Below are 16,579 nucleotides of genomic sequence, written 5' to 3' on the forward strand. Positions count from 1 at the left end.
AACTCAACCAAAAGGTCCTATTCAGATTCCAATTTCCCATACAATTACATTCCACCCTCCTGATTTATTCAATGAACATTAATTGCTAGAAGGCATGCATACCTGACATTTAATATTTAAGTTAAAAAAAAAAAAAAAAAAGCACCCCACAGGGGCATGTAGTGAAGGACAGTGAACATGTAAGGTTTTTTTTTTGTCCACGATTACCGTGTGCCCAGACAGGGTTGGCACATCCATGGTAGCCAGGTGTGCCACTCACAGTTATTTGGGTCTTGACATTGTCACGTGTACCAACATTATCCACGTTACCTGTAATCTGTAAAGTAAGTGCAGGGCAAATTATAGGGGAGAAGTACAAACATTCAAGTCGTCATACCCTGAAAAGCATGTGTTGCTGTACTTGTAAACGTTCTGCACGGCGCCCCATCCCGGGAACAGAATAAATAACACGGAGGACTCGCACGGGAGGCTGTCTTCCTGACGAAGCCTCGGAAGCCGGAGCTGTTCGAACTGCAGGAAGGAAGGCTCTCTCGCCACAGATCTACGCGGGGCGAGGGGGTACCGGTTAGGGACATCCACCCTGGTTAAGTGCTGGACAGGCCCCTCCTTTAGGGAAACCACAGGCTCCAGCAGCCCGTTCAGATCTATTTCGAGCAAACAGAGGATTCTTGGAGCAAAACCACAAGTCAGCGGGCGCTTTCCCTGTGACTCCAGGCACAGGGTCTGGGCGCTCACTGGTACTAACTGCGCCGCTAGTGACCATGACTTTCAGGAGAGCAGACGGTGATGGGAAGTTCACCTGAGGACCGGAGGGTGAAAGAGGTACAATGGCGTGCCTTCTGCTTCCGCCCCGGCACCAGGATGTGGCCTGTGACACAGACGGGAAGCTCAGGGGGGCGGGCGGAGGCAGCCATTGGGCCGGCACCGGGTCAGTGGGCACCGCCGCTGGGTATTTCCAGTCTCCGCTGCGCCGAGCTGGCGTTTTGCGACTGCTTGCTCTCTTTCCTCCTAGGGACATGGTCTCCAAGGCTGCCGGGCGTCTTGAAGAAAGCCTCACCATGTGTGTGTCGGGTGCTCTTGGGGGTCCCTGGAGTCGGGGGCTAGAAAAGAAAAGGAGAGTAAATAAACTCAGAAGGGAAGTCAAATTGTTCGCGGTCTCTGAACTGGAAGCCCAGTCCTGTGTCGTCATGATCCCTGGGCAGGCGTTTCCCTCGTCTTTGCTTTTCTATCGCATTCATGCGTTTTATCTCCTCAACCCTGACCACAACTGGAAGTAAACTTACCTTGTGTGCAGAAAGGCAGCCTGACAAAGAATTTATAAGCGTGGCACCTGGAGCCAGGTCTGGGCTCGGCCATAATTAGCTATGAGACCTTGGGCAAATGATTTAACCAACATGTCCCTCAGTTTACTCATCCATATAATGGAGATGATAAAAGTACGAACTTTAGAGGGTTGTAAACACTGAAAAAGATAATGCTGGTAAGTTATTTTAGAGCATACTAGGCAAATAGTAAGTGGATGTTTCTTGGCTCTTTTTATTTACTGATATTTATCCTCTCCTATTAAATGTTAAACATTTATTCCCTTGACAAGCTCTGAGAGAGCAAGACTGTTTACTGTTTACTGTTACATCTCACTGCCTAAGCTAGTGCCTGGCACATAATTGGTGATCAGGAAGTACATGTTATGTTGTAATAGCCTTGTTTAAAAACCAACATGTTTATTTCAACGTCTGCTAAACTTCTGAACCTCTGAATAACATGTTTAAAATATTTTTTTGCTGCAACATAACTTTCTTTCAGAGAGAAAGCAATCATTCTAAACAATGTTTAGGAATTGATAGGAATTCAACAAATACTTATTGACTGAGGAATAAATGGAGTTGGGGGAGAAATACAGTTTGATTAATTTATATTAATCATATTCACTTATCTATGTACACTTGCATATATTCTGAGTGTGTAGGCATAGAGATGCCTCCTAAACACTGCATTTTAAGAAGTGACAGATGCTAAAAATCTTGTGTCAGTATCAACATTTCCAAAGTTTCTCCTGTTCCTGTACAATTAAAATTCAGGGTGGTCTCCTTTATGGACCTAATGAAATGAAAACTTGGAGAATCTGAACATTCAGCATTCATCAAAAATTTACCTGAACTAAGCCTAAAATAGTTTCCTCAGATTAAAAAAAAAAAGAAGAAACATTTTTGTCTTTAAAGCACGAACCTCCTGCCTTAGGCCTTTGTACTTTATAAGCAGGTAGGCGGATCTATGGGGGAAGCCGGGAGAACCTCACCCAGAGCCTCCACTCTGCAGTCAGGTGACTAAAAACAGAGCCGATGAGATGCAGGCACACCCGTCCCAGAGCGATGAGCTTTCTTGTGCCAACTGAAACGAAACTTCAGGACTCACCTGCTGCAATGTCACCACGGAGCCTGGATGGCCTTCGTACACCTGGGATGCGGGCTGGATGGTGTTGTGGGGTCTGGACATCGCTGGGCTCTGGTTAAGTGAGTGAGGACCCTGAAGCTGAGGGTCTGCCGACGGGAGTGCCGAGGGGTTTGGGTTAACCAGAGCTGCAGGGCCGATGAGGAGATGAGGTGTTGATCGAAGGCCTGGCAAGTGGAAATTCCCAGGTCCCGTGTTGGGGACAGTGCCAGGGGCAGGGGACACTGGCCCGGCCATCGTGGGAGAGTAGAGAACGGGAAATGGGCCCAGTGTCGAAGGTGGTAAAACCATGCAGGGCATGGTAAGACCGAGGGATGGCAGCTGACCCGAAGGGGGGCCCGTAGCATGAGGGGTCTGACTGCCAGGTAAGAGCACATTGAGACCATTTAATCCTGAAATAAGCAGAACAAGGCAAAAGTCAGCATGAAGGTCCCATTCAAGCTCAAATTCCTCTGTGCACTTGCAAATGGGAGCACCCAGTAAATCAACTTGAGCAGCCAGCCCCTCCCCTGTGCCCTCCCAGCTCACACTGCCACTTTGCAGCAGCAGCTCTGGCTGATACACCACATATTTCTGAAAACTGGGTGGATGCTTGCATCTCCTGAGGGGGATTTCAATGTGAGTACCACTGCATCAAAATGGAAGAGTAATGTGAACTTGGATGGGAAAAACTGTCTCTTTACTTCTACGTCCTTCTAGCTGAAATTTATATTCCCCTCAGTTAAGATCACGAGTAACACAACAGTGTTAGTACCTTGACTTTGTTACTAGAACAAAGCACAGACATATTCATAGAACATTACAGCTTTGGCAGATCTCTGAATAGACTGTTATGCTCATCACAACTTTTAAGTTATGGGAGTATTGGATTTTTTGTCACATAATTTTATTACTATAATTAAAAATATTTTTCTAACTGTATCTATAATAATAAAAGTGTAATATGCTAATTAGACCAGACAGCTGAATGACCTTTCGGACATCCTTTTGGACGACCTTCCAGATGAAGCCGAGGGGGAGGAGGGAGGGCTGTGAGGGCCGAGTCCCTTGCATGAATTTTGTGCATCGGCCTCCAGTTTCCACATAATTGGCTTCCTTTGTATGCCTGTGATCTGTGCACTTGTCAGTGTGTTGAGGAGGAATCCCTGGGCTGCCCCACAGAGGCAAAGGGCCCATGGCCCTGGATTTTGTTCAATGCATTGAACTGTCACAAAACACTTGCTAAGAGAATAAAGCATGTCTTCTAGAGGAGTAAATAATCAGTTCCTACCTACCTGTGAACAAGGACTTGAGGAAAATCAATTTAAGTCTCTTTCCGTCCAGAGCGGCTTCAAGTACCCCTGCATATCTAAATTAGGCATCTATTATATCTCAGCTCTACTTCAAAATGGTAAAATGGTAACAGCATGCATTAAGTATCAGGCACTGCTATTCTAAAAGCTTCAGATATAGTCTCATGAACTGAATTTTCACAGCCCCCATGAAGCAGGTGCTGTTAGGATTGCTGTTTTACCACTGAGGGCGGCTGCAGACGCGCCTGACTCTCCCACAGACAACAGTGTCTTCACACCCAGCCCTCTGCTGCAGCCCTGCCACCGGCCAGTCACAGGCTCCGTCCCCCTGGACATTCAGGAGATCAGCACACGAGGGCACACAGTGGCCGACTGGCTCCTACTGTCACACTGCACCACAGCCAGACTCAGCCGAATTATAAAAAAGAATCTTTTTTTTTTTTTTTAATTTGTTGTGTCTTTTTAAATTTTAAATCCTCACCCAAGGATATGTTTTCTTATCGATTTTAGAAAGAAGGGAGAGAGAAACATCGATGTGAAAGAAAAACATGCTTAGGTTGTGGGATCGAACCCACAACCTAAGTATGTGCCCTGACCAGAAATCGAGCCCAGAACCGTTTGGTTTGGTATATGGGATGAAGCTCCAACCAACTGAGCCACCTGGTTGGGGCTATTGTGCTCTTTTAGCAAGTAAAGTTTAATTCGTTAAAAAAAAAAAGTCACCTGGCATAATTATTTTCCCATTAACCTTGAGGTTGGTGAAAGCCTAAGCAGCCTCCCCCTTCGTTTCATCAGTGGAGGACACAGGAGGCTAAGAGTCAAATGACTGGGAGGCTCATCAATGAACTGCTTTAGTCAGGTGACACGGAACAAGATTTAAAAGTCCAACTGATCGTCGATTACCCCGAGGGCCTCTGGGACATGACGGCATCCCTTACCGGCTGGCGGCGGCAAGTGAAGGCACTGCAGCAAAGGGGGCTCGGCGGTGCCTCCGTGTCCTCGCAAAGGCTTTCCGACCTCCGTGCTTCTTGGAAGACTCCCCCACTCAGAAGCCACAAAGCCCCGTGCTGGAGCCTTCCCCCAGGCTCCCCTCGCAGCAGGGAGCTGGCTCTCCGAGTGCGTGTCAGCCAGGGACACAGACGCCCTGGTGTCCGGCATCGTGGGAGAGGCCACGTCTGAGGAATCGGAGGATTTCTAAGCACAACCAAAGCAGGAACCAGAAAAGCAAGTCACAATCCCCGCAGCAAATCTTAAAGAGACAGCTTTATCAAAACAACTAACAGAGAAGCAGGAAGGTCCGACACAGCCGTGCACAACAGTGACGTGCATGTCTGTCGGCTCAGTCACGTTTCAGGAATGGTCTGAAGACCAGTGTCACGTCTGAAGCACGGAAATGGCCGAGATTTTCCACAATGGAAAACTGGCCGTGATGTGCAGGCTGTGAAATAAGTTTCTCAGCTGCCAGCACAGAAAGGGTGAGGATACCAGTCTTTGAGGGGCCTGCTAAGAACTGCGGTGAGGCCCAAAGCTGTGTTGGCTATCCAAGGCACATACATCCCAGTCAGTCTTTCATTTCTGTTCTGCAACCCGTGCTACATGCACACTGAGGAAAGCTCGCCTGGGCAGGAGGGCGGGCCGTAGGTAACGAACTGATTCCCACGAAGGGTGCCCAGCTGCCCACTACACCCACAGCAGTGCCAGCGCTCCTGCTGCCTGCCTCTCACTGCTCGCGTCTCGTTAACCTCTGCATGGCCGCCCGGAGGGAGACGTGGGCAGCTGCTGTTTTTGCTCTTTTCACTCCGTGGGGAGGGAGACGGGATCTCTGAGCAGAGAGGGAAACCGACCGAGCACAGACTCGGAAACTGAAGTAGCGCCCACGCTCCTGACTCTGGAACTGAGTGGAGCCTTGGATTAAGGCGGTTTCAGTGATCTCCATGCATTTAAAAACAAAAGGACGGAGAAAGACCGGAGGAAACGTACAGGCGTGTGAACAGTGGTGGCCTGTGTGGTGGCATTATGGGTAGAATTTTTTTCTTTAAACGTTTTGTCATTGTATACAAAGTGTGACTTTTATAAAAATCACTTTTCTTACAGTACTACTTTATGGCAAGGTCTTTGGGGAAAGCTAGTTCAGGGCGTAAATGTACAAGTGGCCCGTGAAATACCCCCTATGCCAGACTCAGTGGCTTATTAGCCTCCGTGTGTCCTTGTTAGGAAGGAGCTCCTGTCACGGATTGTCCCTAAGCACACCCACCCGGACGCCCTTACCTTGGGCATGACCAGGGACAGGGGGCCGTCTTCGCAGCCCCGGCCTTGTCTCTTGGCGGCCGGCTCCTCCCCTGGCGGCTGCCTCTCCTCACCCCCGCGCTTCTGGGCTGCGGGCTTCTGGGCTGCGGGCGGGGACCACAGCGCTGCAGCCGCCGGGGCCCCGGAGCCTCTGCTGTCCCGCTGGGACCCGGGCTCCGGGGGCGGGCCCTCCCGCAGGCTCCCGCACAGCATGAACAGGGAGGCGGAGGGCACGTACAGCAGGGGCTGGCCGGCCAGCAGGGCTGGCTTCAGGCTCTCCGTGTCCGAGGCTGCAGAAGCCAGGGAGACACCTGCTTGTCCGCTCAGACCACCCTGTGCGGGGAAGGCCTGTGGGTCCGTGTGAGGCGCGGAGAGCGCCTGGCGGGCGGAAGGACTGGCACAGTGTTCCGAGTCCGCAGGGCGGACAGGGAAGGGAGCGGCGGGGTCTAGGCCGCTTGATGGAAGCATCACCCCCGCACCGTCCGAGGCTTTCCCCCTGTGATAAAAAGAAACGTAACAGGAACCGCTGAGTTACCGCGTTCTGCCAGCTCCTGACTCTGCTTTTCTGAAGAGATGCACCAAAGTGAGAGTGGGGAAAACTGCCCGGTGGTTAAAGTGGATTCCCTGAACACACGTGAGTTAAGCTAACCACAGAGGCGATGACCAGGCAAAACCAGGATGGACAGTTGGCGGTGGTGGGGGTGGGGGTGGGGGGTTGGGGGGTGATGGCTAATGGGGGAGTCACTCTGGGAGGATCTCAGTTTAGAGCTAATACTGGCCCCTCAATTGCCTCTTCCACATCTAATAATTATCAGTTACCCAGCAGGTACTCCTTACCAGGTACATGTGTACTACAATAATTTGCATAACATTATAATACTTTACCTATTTATAATACTAGAGGCCTGGTGCATGGAAATTCATGCATTGGAGTGGGGGGGGTCCTTCAGCCCAGCCTGCCCCCTCTCAGTCTGGGAGCCCTCAGTGGCAGGAGGTGAACCGGCCATCAGGGGAATGTGACACCCCCATCACACTTCTGCCGCTGCTTCTGCTGGAAGCACAAGCCTCGGCTGTGTTACCTGTGCCTCGGGCTGGCCCTGGGCGGCTGGGGCTGAGGGGGCTGGGGGACTCTGCAGGAAGGTGCGCAGAGTGGCTGGACCCTCCTGGGGGCGGGCCTGGCTGTGCTGCGCCTGCTGCCCCAGGGGGGGTGAGGGGACTGGGCACCGCCATCTTTGAGGGTGTGACAGGCAATTAGCATATTCCCTCTTTATTAGATAGGATTAGTCACCACTCTCACTCCCCCCCCAGTTTACTACGGAACAAAATTGAGGTTCAGAGGGTAAGCAATCTGCCGAAGGTCATCCGAGGGGCCTCTTGCCCAGTCACTGTGAGACATTCGGGCTGCTTAAGAGACTGGGCCAACTTTGATTTCAAGGATATATCCATTCGTCTCAAATCCTCTGAGAGACAAATGAAGTGGGCAGTGAGTGAGGAAATACACGTATCTACAAAATTATTCTTTTCTGTCATTCTTGTCCCATTCTGTTCAGTATTACTATAGACTTTATAGGTAACACATTCAAAATCAAGATCCATCAATATGTGAGATTATAAACATTATCTGGTCTTTTATTCAAAAAAAATTTCCAAATACTAAAAAACAAAATGTTTATATGTCCAGTATATTTTTGGCAATAGATGAGGGAACTCCTTTAGAAACTGGTAAACAGAGAACAGGGATTCCTGCTACCTTTCTGATGGAATCACTGAGATCTGGACTGCCCCCCATCTCACTGTCCACTGTGTGCTGGGAATGAAACGGAGGGCTCCCGGCTGCAGCGCTGAGTGACTCTCAGCCACAGCCCGCTCCGAGTAAGCGATCGCTATTCCCCAGCTCTGTGAAACGCAGTGTGTCCACACTGAGCACATTACCCACCTTCCTACCCCCAGCCGTCAGCCGTCAGTCTCTCCCTCTCCACCACTGTCCCCATCACCGGGACCCAGGGGTTTCTGCAATGCCTCCCCCTGCCCTGGCAGGTCCTTCTGACTCGCCGTTTACACTGCTTTCCGTCTCTGGCTGCGCCAGCTCAGGCCTGCACCACAGACAGAACTGCTGCAAATGCTCTGCTCTGTGATCTGCTCACCGAGAGGACGTTCTCTACTTCCCATCCCACCTGCTGAGAGCAGCCAGAATGGTCTTCCCCATCGGCACCATCCGTCTCCTAAATCCAAACCCCTTGACCTGGCTTTCAAAGCCTTTTGCCAACTTGGCCTGCTTACCTCCAACACCCTAAGCTCTTCTTCTGAATGGTGTTTCCTTTCACTATTCTATTTGGATAAATCATTGTCGTTAATCAGCTTGCTGTCCCTCCACTCCCTGACCCTGCCTCGGAATCTGTTTCTTCCCACTTCAGTCATTAAAAACGTCTCTTGTTCCTCCTTTAGCATTTCCTCTGATATGTGACTGCTGTAAAAGGAGAATAACAGTACCAACCTCAAAAGATTGTTATGATTAGCCCTGACCAGTGGTTAGAGTAAGGGTGTCAAACTCAATCAGAGAAGGGGCCAAAATCTAAAATCCAGCCTAAATCGCGGGCCGAATGGTTTACTGAACAGTCATAAACTGTCATTGTGATGGAAACGCAGCGGAGTGCAGTGATGACAGCGTGGTGCGGGCCACATTGCAAGGCCTGGCGGGACGGATTTGGTCCGCGGGCCTTGTGTTTGACACATGTGGGTTAGAGTGTCGGCCCATGCACCAAAGGGTCCTAGATTCAATTACTGGTCAAGCGCACATTCCTGGGTTGTGGGTTCAGTCCCCAGCCCTGGTGGGGGCATGTGTAGGAGGCAACCAATCGATGTGTCTCTCTCACATCGATATTTCTCTCTCTCTCCCCCACTCCCTTCCTTCTATTCTCTCCCTAAAAATCAATGGGAAAAAATCCTCAGGTGAGGATTAAAAAAGATTGTTATGATTAGATGAGTTAATATACATAACTTCTGGATTAGCACCTTGCAATCATATATTACAATAATGACAAAGTGATTCTAGACTATGTTGCATCATTTTTCAGTGTCACACTAATAGTGATTTATCTTTTGGAGAGCATTTGTTTTTTTTTCCCTATGAGCTTTCATAGCTCAGGGGATAATTTTTTGTACTTTCGTGTCCCTGATGCTCTATCATGCACATTGTCTTGCATAAAGGGAAAACTTACGAACGTTTTAATAAATAAATGGCTGACTTAGGAGCAAGATTGCTACAAGTTACCTTTGGGTGGGTGGCATTTCAGTTTAGTCTAAGTTAACATTCGAAATCAGAGAAGAATACACCTGGAATTTCAAAAAAACTTACTGTGAGTTGTCTTCTATTTGCTGTTGGTAAATAGCTGCCAGACTTCCAATTTCTAGGAAGCCACCTGGTCCTATGAAGGCAAAGGAAGGCCTAAGAAATACAGCCAGAGACGTGCACATACCAGTTTTCTACAGCAAGGACGCCTTTCACAGCTCAGGGACTAAGACTATCGCAAGTCTATTCTGGTTTTGAGTCAAAGAGAGAAATTTTGAGAGGCTAGCTGTTACTGGTAAATTCAGGTCTCATCGAGAATTGGTAAGAACAAGAAAACAAGTGCTGCTTTGTCTAGTAAGTCGGATGCATTTTTGAGGTGCATCGAACAGTTCATCCGTGGCAAGCTAGCTGATCTGCCGGGCTGACAAGGATCACTATCCAGGAAGGGGCCCATGGTCACACCCTGGGAAGTCACCAACTCTCTACCCCCAGCAGTTGTCCTGCTTCAGGTAAGTGAAAAAGCAGGCAGGGCCCAGAGAGGGGACTGGATTGGAACTGCCAGTGTGTGCGTAAAGCTACGATGGCGCGGACTGACGGAGCCCAGGGTTCAGAAAAGGCAGGTAGATACCTTGTTCTTGCCTGGAAGGGCTGCTGGGTTCCGAGTTCGCTTTCCTGTGAATCCTCTCGGAAGCTGGACCTTGGTTGAAGGAGCCACAGCGAGCCAGCTTCTGTGCAGCACAGGCTTGCACTTTGCTGTATGTTTCTCTTTTCAGTTCTGGTAAGACAGATGCAGAGACATCCACTAGTTCTTCACCTACATAAACAAGAGACGTGGCAGTGTTGTTACACAACTATAATTCTGGACAACTTGACTCTTACCCTTTTAAGATATGGCTTGGAAAGCCTATCATTGTAATGGAGCTACCCTATAAGTGAGAATCTAAGACACTCCAAAGAATTATATGAGCCTTTCTCAAACCCCAATTTCTCTCAATGTACAATTTTTTTTTAAAGTTAGTGGAGGACTATAAAGTGAGACTAAAGCCATATATATTCTAAAATTACCTAACCCGCAATAAAAGTAGAGCAAGATGTTTTTCACCCCCAAATGGAAGGGCGCTTACATTTTAGATACTTTCAGAGTATCAAAGGAAAACCCAGCTATGCTCAGCCCAATGTGCATATTTTGAGATTTTTAACGTTAATTGAAACCTGTCTTTTATGCCATAGCTCTAAGGCAATGAATATAAAAATTTCTATATCCTATTGCTTTATTATTCCTTATGCAGTAGGAGGCCCCGTTACCCAGTGACCAAAGGAATAAGGGCAACAGAAACCTCGTAGTTGAAATGCTGCAGAAAAGTGAGGATAATAAAAGACTGGGCCTGAGGAGCCCGTTCTATGCTTCAAGGAGCCGATATGAAGTCAGGACAGAATTTCTACATAAAACCAGGCCTGTATTTCTAGGTAGAAATAGGCCCCATTGCTGTTGCTCAGACAGTTATTCCTACCCTGTTCTTCTGTGCTGTTTATGTAGAAGCTCAAAGCATGCCCATTTAAAAAATATATATATATGTATATTTTATTGATTTTTTACAGAGAGGAAGGGAGAGAGATAGAGAGTTAGAAACATCGAGAGAGAGAAACATCGACCAGCTGCCTCCGGCACATCCCCTACCTGCGACCAAGTTACATGCCCTTGACTGGAATCGAACCTGGGACCTTTCAGTCCGCAGGCCGACGAGCATGTCCATTTTAATAAGACTGATTAAATAGACTGAAAGGTCCAGCCATACTTATGTTCTCTAAAACACACAAATATTGAAAAAGAAAATCACCTTTATGGATTTCTATTTCTTATAACAAAAACAAAGTAAATGTGCTTTTTAGAAATTCAGAAATTACAGAATCAAATAGAAAAAAAAATGGGTCAAGACAGTAACGGGGGTCAGAGTTCCCCTCCTTCTTAAAACAACATTGGACAATATAGATAAATCAACCAGCGGCTCTCAAGACACTGAACATCAGAGCATGAAAGACAATGATCCTTTAGAACCAGGAATCAAGTGAGGTGAGCTCCGTGACTGCCCTGGTCACTGCCTGGAGAAGGTTTCCAGGTTGGGGTGCAGAGAGGGGGGCCTAGAGAGAGCCAGACATCTCTCCAGGCTGAGGATGGAGCTGGAGGCCAGGAAAGCAAGGCAGCTGGAGTTTGTATGGTGGAACATGAGAGCGGAGAGCCATACAGAAAGAGATGCTGGGGACGGGCGGAAGGAGCCCCTCGAGAATGCAGTGGAGTACTCGCACAGGTGAGAAAACTACCCAGGGCCAATGGGGAGAGAACCGCTCAAAAGGAGCAGAAGGAACAGCTGTTTCAATAGTGGGGACAATGTACATGCACATACACTGAGTGGCCAGATTATTATGATCTCTGAATGCAAAATAATCTCGCCACTCAGTGTGTGTGTGTGTGTGTGTGTGTGTGTGTGTGTGTGTGTGTATTAGAGGCCTGGTGCATGAATTCGTGCATGGGTGGGGTCAGACCAGCCTGGCCAGGGAAAGGGGACATGGTAGTTGGCAAGCCTGCTGGTCGAACTCCTGGTCGAGAGGACAATTTGCATATTAGCCTTTTATTATATAAGTTATACACTGAGTTGCCAGATTATTATGCATTCAGAGATCATAATAATATGGCTACTCAGTGTATATGCATGTGTGTGTGTGTGTGTGTGTGTGAATATATATAAATCTTCATCCGAGGATATTTTGTCATTGCTTTTTAGAGAGAGTGGAAGAGAGAAGGAAAGACAGATAAATATTGATGTCAGAGAAACACATCAATTGGTTGCTTCCTGCCCAACCCCCCAACTAGGGCCTCAACTGGGGAGGAGCCTACAACTGAGGTATTCCCTTGACGGGAATAGTACTACCTGGAACCCTTCAGTCTGCAGGCCAATGCTCTAACTATTGTGCCAAACTGGCTAGGGCTACATGCATATTCATTGTAGCTTTATTTGTAATAGCCAAAATATGGAAATAATCTAAATGTCCATCAACATGTAAATGATTGAAGAATTATATATCCATACAATGGAATACTTCTTAGCAATAAATAGAAAAAACTACTGATAAATGCTAATACGTGATTAATCTATATAATAAAAACCTAAGTGACTGAAACCACCAGAATGACTGGTCACTATGATGTGCACTGATAAGTTGACAGCAGCGCTGATGAGGAGGATATCAGTAAGAAACTAGGGAATGCAGAAGGAGGATCACATTTCTGAGGGTAGGTACGCTACTTTTAAGGTTCCTGACCTGGTTCTGAGCCCTCTTTCCCTCCTCTAAGATCAGAGCTCCCCCAGTTGCTGTCCCACTGGTTATGCAAATACATGAACTCATTTTCTCAACTCCAACTCATTTCCCCAACTACCTCATTTTCTGCAATGATACCACCACCCTTGAACCCCTCCTCTCTTTCAACCCACCTAAAGACCAAAGACCCCTTGTCACGGCAGTCTGTGTATCAGTACAAATGTCTTGGCCTGACCTTTGAAGGCCACCAAAATTCTGTCCCAGCGGATCACACTCCGTGCCTCGTCACCCTCTGCCTTGTGCCCTCCACTCAGACCAGGAGGGCTGATCTCTCCCACCCGCACCAGACTTGTGCTTAGGTATCGGTTCCTCCAACTACAAAGCTCTCCATCCCTCCAAAACCAAAAAGTCCATCAGAACTTACCCCAAATCCTTTGATTTCCTACAGCACCACTACCACTGTGTACAGTGCTGGACTTTAAAAAATATATATATTTTATTAATTTTTTTACAGAGAGGAAGAGAGAGGGATAGAGAGTTAGAAACATCGATGAGAGAGAATTATCGATCATCTGCCTCTTGCACACCCCCTACTGGGGATGTGCCCGCAAGCAAGGTACATGCCCTTGACCAGGATCCAACTTCAGACCTTTCAGTCCGCAGGCCGACGCTCTATCCACTGAGCCAAACCGGTTTCGGCTGGATTGTTTTTTAAGTTTCAAATGAGTGCTAATGATAGAACTCCAGTAGAGGCTCATTAACCAACGGAAGTGAGCAAGGCACAGATCTGGGTACTCAGGTGATCAAAGAGGAACAAAAGACCTCTTCTGCTCACACACCCATGGAGCAGGGACCACAGCACACACCAGCATCACCAAGTACAACAGTATATATAATACTGAAGTGCAGTAGGTCAGATGAGAGACTCTCTGCTCTGGGTGAGGAGGGAAGCTTTATGAAGGGGTTGACATTTGGGACAGATCTGGAAAAGAGAATGAAATATTTTCATGTCAGAGGAGAGGGCTTCAGAGGGGAAAGGATGAAGAGAAGCCAAAGGCAGAGCAACAGAAAATGGTGAAGTTGTATATTCCATGCAGGCACGGATGGCGTGCTATATACAGCTTTAAGTCTCTCATGGCAGGTGCACAGTCCACACTCAGTAAGTACTTGCTGGGTGGAATTAGTTATACTAGGTTTCAAGTGGTTTCATCTAGACCCTAAGTGAATAATGTGCTACAGTGAGGTAGAGAGCTGTAACTTCTATAGGCCTGGGTTAAGTGGCAGGAATTCATACCACTAACTCCAAAATTGCAAGGGTAATTTAAAAAGGTTAATGGCTTTTACTCAAACTGCCTAGTTATATGTAAAGTAGCAGGATCCAGCCCCCAATTGCTCAGCTATTACCTGTGAAATAGGTAGAAGATAATACCCTCTTCTGCTCTAGTTTTAGTAAAATTGACATTGGTAACCTTTGAAATAAATGATAAAAAAAACAAACAAAGGTGTTCATTACATACATACTTATATTTAGGAGCCATTTTTACCAAAAGTGACACCACAGACTAATTTGAACGTGACTTGGGTAACGGAAAATGAGGGAGAAGATCGGCCTCACTCTGTAGTAGACGTGGGATTTAGAAAAGGATTTAGAAATGTAGGGTTTTAAATAAAACAGGCCCCTAACAAAACCACGCCTCACCACCGGAAGTGAAGTCCACAGGCCCGATCCACTTGAAGGCTGGCTTCCGGCCTCGCTCCTCCGTCACATGCACTTTCTTGATCAGAGCCAGGCTGGTCAGGACGTTGGCGATGTCGTAGAGACGCCGCACCTTTGCTGGGAGACACAAAACACCATTACGGCCATGCTGCCTGCGACACCATTACATGGTAGTTTCGTGACAGGTACTTTTTTCTTGGCCATCCTATAAACCTCAGGGGAGAGCAGTGGGTGGGATGAAACGACCAATGGCTAGGTCATGAAATCACCCAGGATTAATGTATCTGCAGCCACAGACCAAGGTCGGGGTGTCCTTCTGTTTCCACAGCTTCACACCTTTACAAGACAAGCAGGGAGTGCCAGGACTGCAACAGCACCCGCGGGAGGGAAGCGGGCTGTAATTAGAGGCTCGGTGAGTGTGACTCTGATGTGTGGCATGTCGGAAGCCTGCCCGAGTTTCTCCCAGCAGGAGGTTGTGGCACCAGCTCCACCAGGCAGCTGGGCTGTGAACGTGACAGGGAATCCCCAGAGCTTCCTGCAAAGCAGCCGCACTCCCGGGTGCAGGTGTTTCGGCTCAGGATTCGGAGGTACTGCTGTGCCGAAGACAGGCAGTTCCTCACCCGAAGTCCTGGCCTCTGGCCACCTAGAGGGGGTGGGGGGTGGGATGCACAATCCTTGAGTCTTAAGAGCTTTGGGGAGACACATCTGAAAATGCAGGGACTGGAAGAGATATTCAGAAGTGGGGATAGCACAGTGAATAGACAGGTTGATGCCCAGAAAGTAATTTCTATTTAAGAAATCAATTTACAGGTAGGAAACCCACTTGACTTCAGGGCTAAGATCAAGCAAAGAAGTGTTGATTATTGTCTAGAAACAGCAAGCATTCATTTTCTTTCCAATCGTGGGAGAGCTAGATTTTATTTAGTAATTTCTCCCACAGGGTGGCTCTAATTCCAGCTGGAAACAAACAAACAGCTAGGTAATGTTGAGCTCATGGCTGTTGGTAGTTCTGAATGGACTACCAGCAGCCAAGGGCCTCTGGCTTGGAATCCACGCTGGACAAAAAGTATGAAACTTGGAAACGCTCTCCTTGTCCGCAGCCATGTCCCACCACCCTTTCCCTACTCTGGTCATTCTGCTGGTTCTTACCTGTATACACCTTTCATCTCCACCCATCAGAAGAGTAAGCAGGGGGTGGGGAATAAAGGGGAAACAAAACTCAGACATTCTGTCTTGGATGCTGTGATACTAAAGAGAAGTGCGAAGTATCTTACACCCACCCTGACCTGCATTTGCGTATGGCATTCTGCTTCCACCGTCCGCTCTAGCTGCCAAGGGGACTTCAATGGGAATCCAGCATGTGACTAACTCACCTCTCACAGCACCAAGGACTTTGAGATGCAGAAAGGAGTACGCTTCCCCAAAAATGATTATTCTTTTACTTTCAGAGGCAGAAAACATCCCCGTATGAATCCCACCCTCCTGTGCTGGCGAGGTGGGTTTAGGTGAGGATGCTTACTTTTAAATTTACTATGGTCCAGCGCATTCTGGCTTCCTTCTATCAGTATCTTGGCAGCCACATCGAGAGTAACAATCTTGGTTTTAGAGACGAGGAACAGCATGACAAACTTCTGGCTCATGATTCTCAGAGACTTGTCTTTTCTGTTTGCAGACGCTACAAGGGGAACGAAACAAAGGCATCAAAAAAGATAACTTACCACAAGAAAGACTGTATTTACAGTTTGCCAGAACGATCTAAGTCTGCTAGTGCATGGAAAGATCACTTTTGTTACAGAGAGAGGCCTTCTGGACAGTCACAGACGGTGGCTTATAAAGACAAGGAATAGACTCTGAAAGGCAGAATGTTAATCTACTCTTAAGGCCTTACACTCACACTGTGTGGAACAGAAAGCAGGAGGTGGTTTTCCTGAAGCGATTCTCCGCCAGGATGGATGTGGGAGGAGAAAAGGATAGGTAGAGCCCTAGCCGGTTTGGCTCAGTGGACAGAGCATCTGCCTTTGGACCAAAGGGTCCCCGGTTTGATTCTGGTCAAGGGCACGTACCTTGGTTGGGGCACGTGCAGGAGGCAACCAATAGATGTGTTTCTCTCACGTCAATATTTCTCTGTCTTTCCCTCTCTTTTCCATACCCTCTTTAAAAATCAATGGAAAAATATCCTTTTGTGAGGATTTAAAAAAAAAAAGAAAAAAAAAAAAAGCGTGGGGGGAGAGT

The 16,579-nt window shown here is 47.8% G+C and overlaps 1 protein-coding gene across 2 annotated transcripts in view; it reads right to left on the reverse strand.

Moving 5' to 3' along the window:
- Positions 1-508: 508 nt before the first annotated feature.
- Positions 509-16,579, reverse strand: part of E2F7 (E2F transcription factor 7) — a 34,025-nt gene continuing 17,954 nt past the window's right edge. For both annotated transcript variants that reach the window (XM_045588276.1, XM_036458234.2), the window contains exons 6-13: positions 15,867-16,022; positions 14,330-14,464; positions 9,944-10,129; positions 9,382-9,451; positions 6,009-6,522; positions 4,679-4,934; positions 2,413-2,840; positions 509-1,100 (exon numbers count right to left, since the gene is read on the reverse strand). In XM_045588276.1, coding sequence (XP_045444232.1) covers positions 930-1,100; positions 2,413-2,840; positions 4,679-4,934; positions 6,009-6,522; positions 9,382-9,451; positions 9,944-10,129; positions 14,330-14,464; positions 15,867-16,022 — 1,916 coding nt within the window. In that variant the 3' untranslated portion in view covers positions 509-929. The remainder of the gene's footprint in view (positions 1,101-2,412; positions 2,841-4,678; positions 4,935-6,008; positions 6,523-9,381; positions 9,452-9,943; positions 10,130-14,329; positions 14,465-15,866; positions 16,023-16,579) is intronic.

The sequence above is a fragment of the Pipistrellus kuhlii genome, unplaced genomic scaffold, assembly GCF_014108245.1.
Source record: "Pipistrellus kuhlii isolate mPipKuh1 unplaced genomic scaffold, mPipKuh1.p scaffold_m20_p_3, whole genome shotgun sequence".
Lineage (NCBI taxonomy): Eukaryota > Metazoa > Chordata > Mammalia > Chiroptera > Vespertilionidae > Pipistrellus > Pipistrellus kuhlii.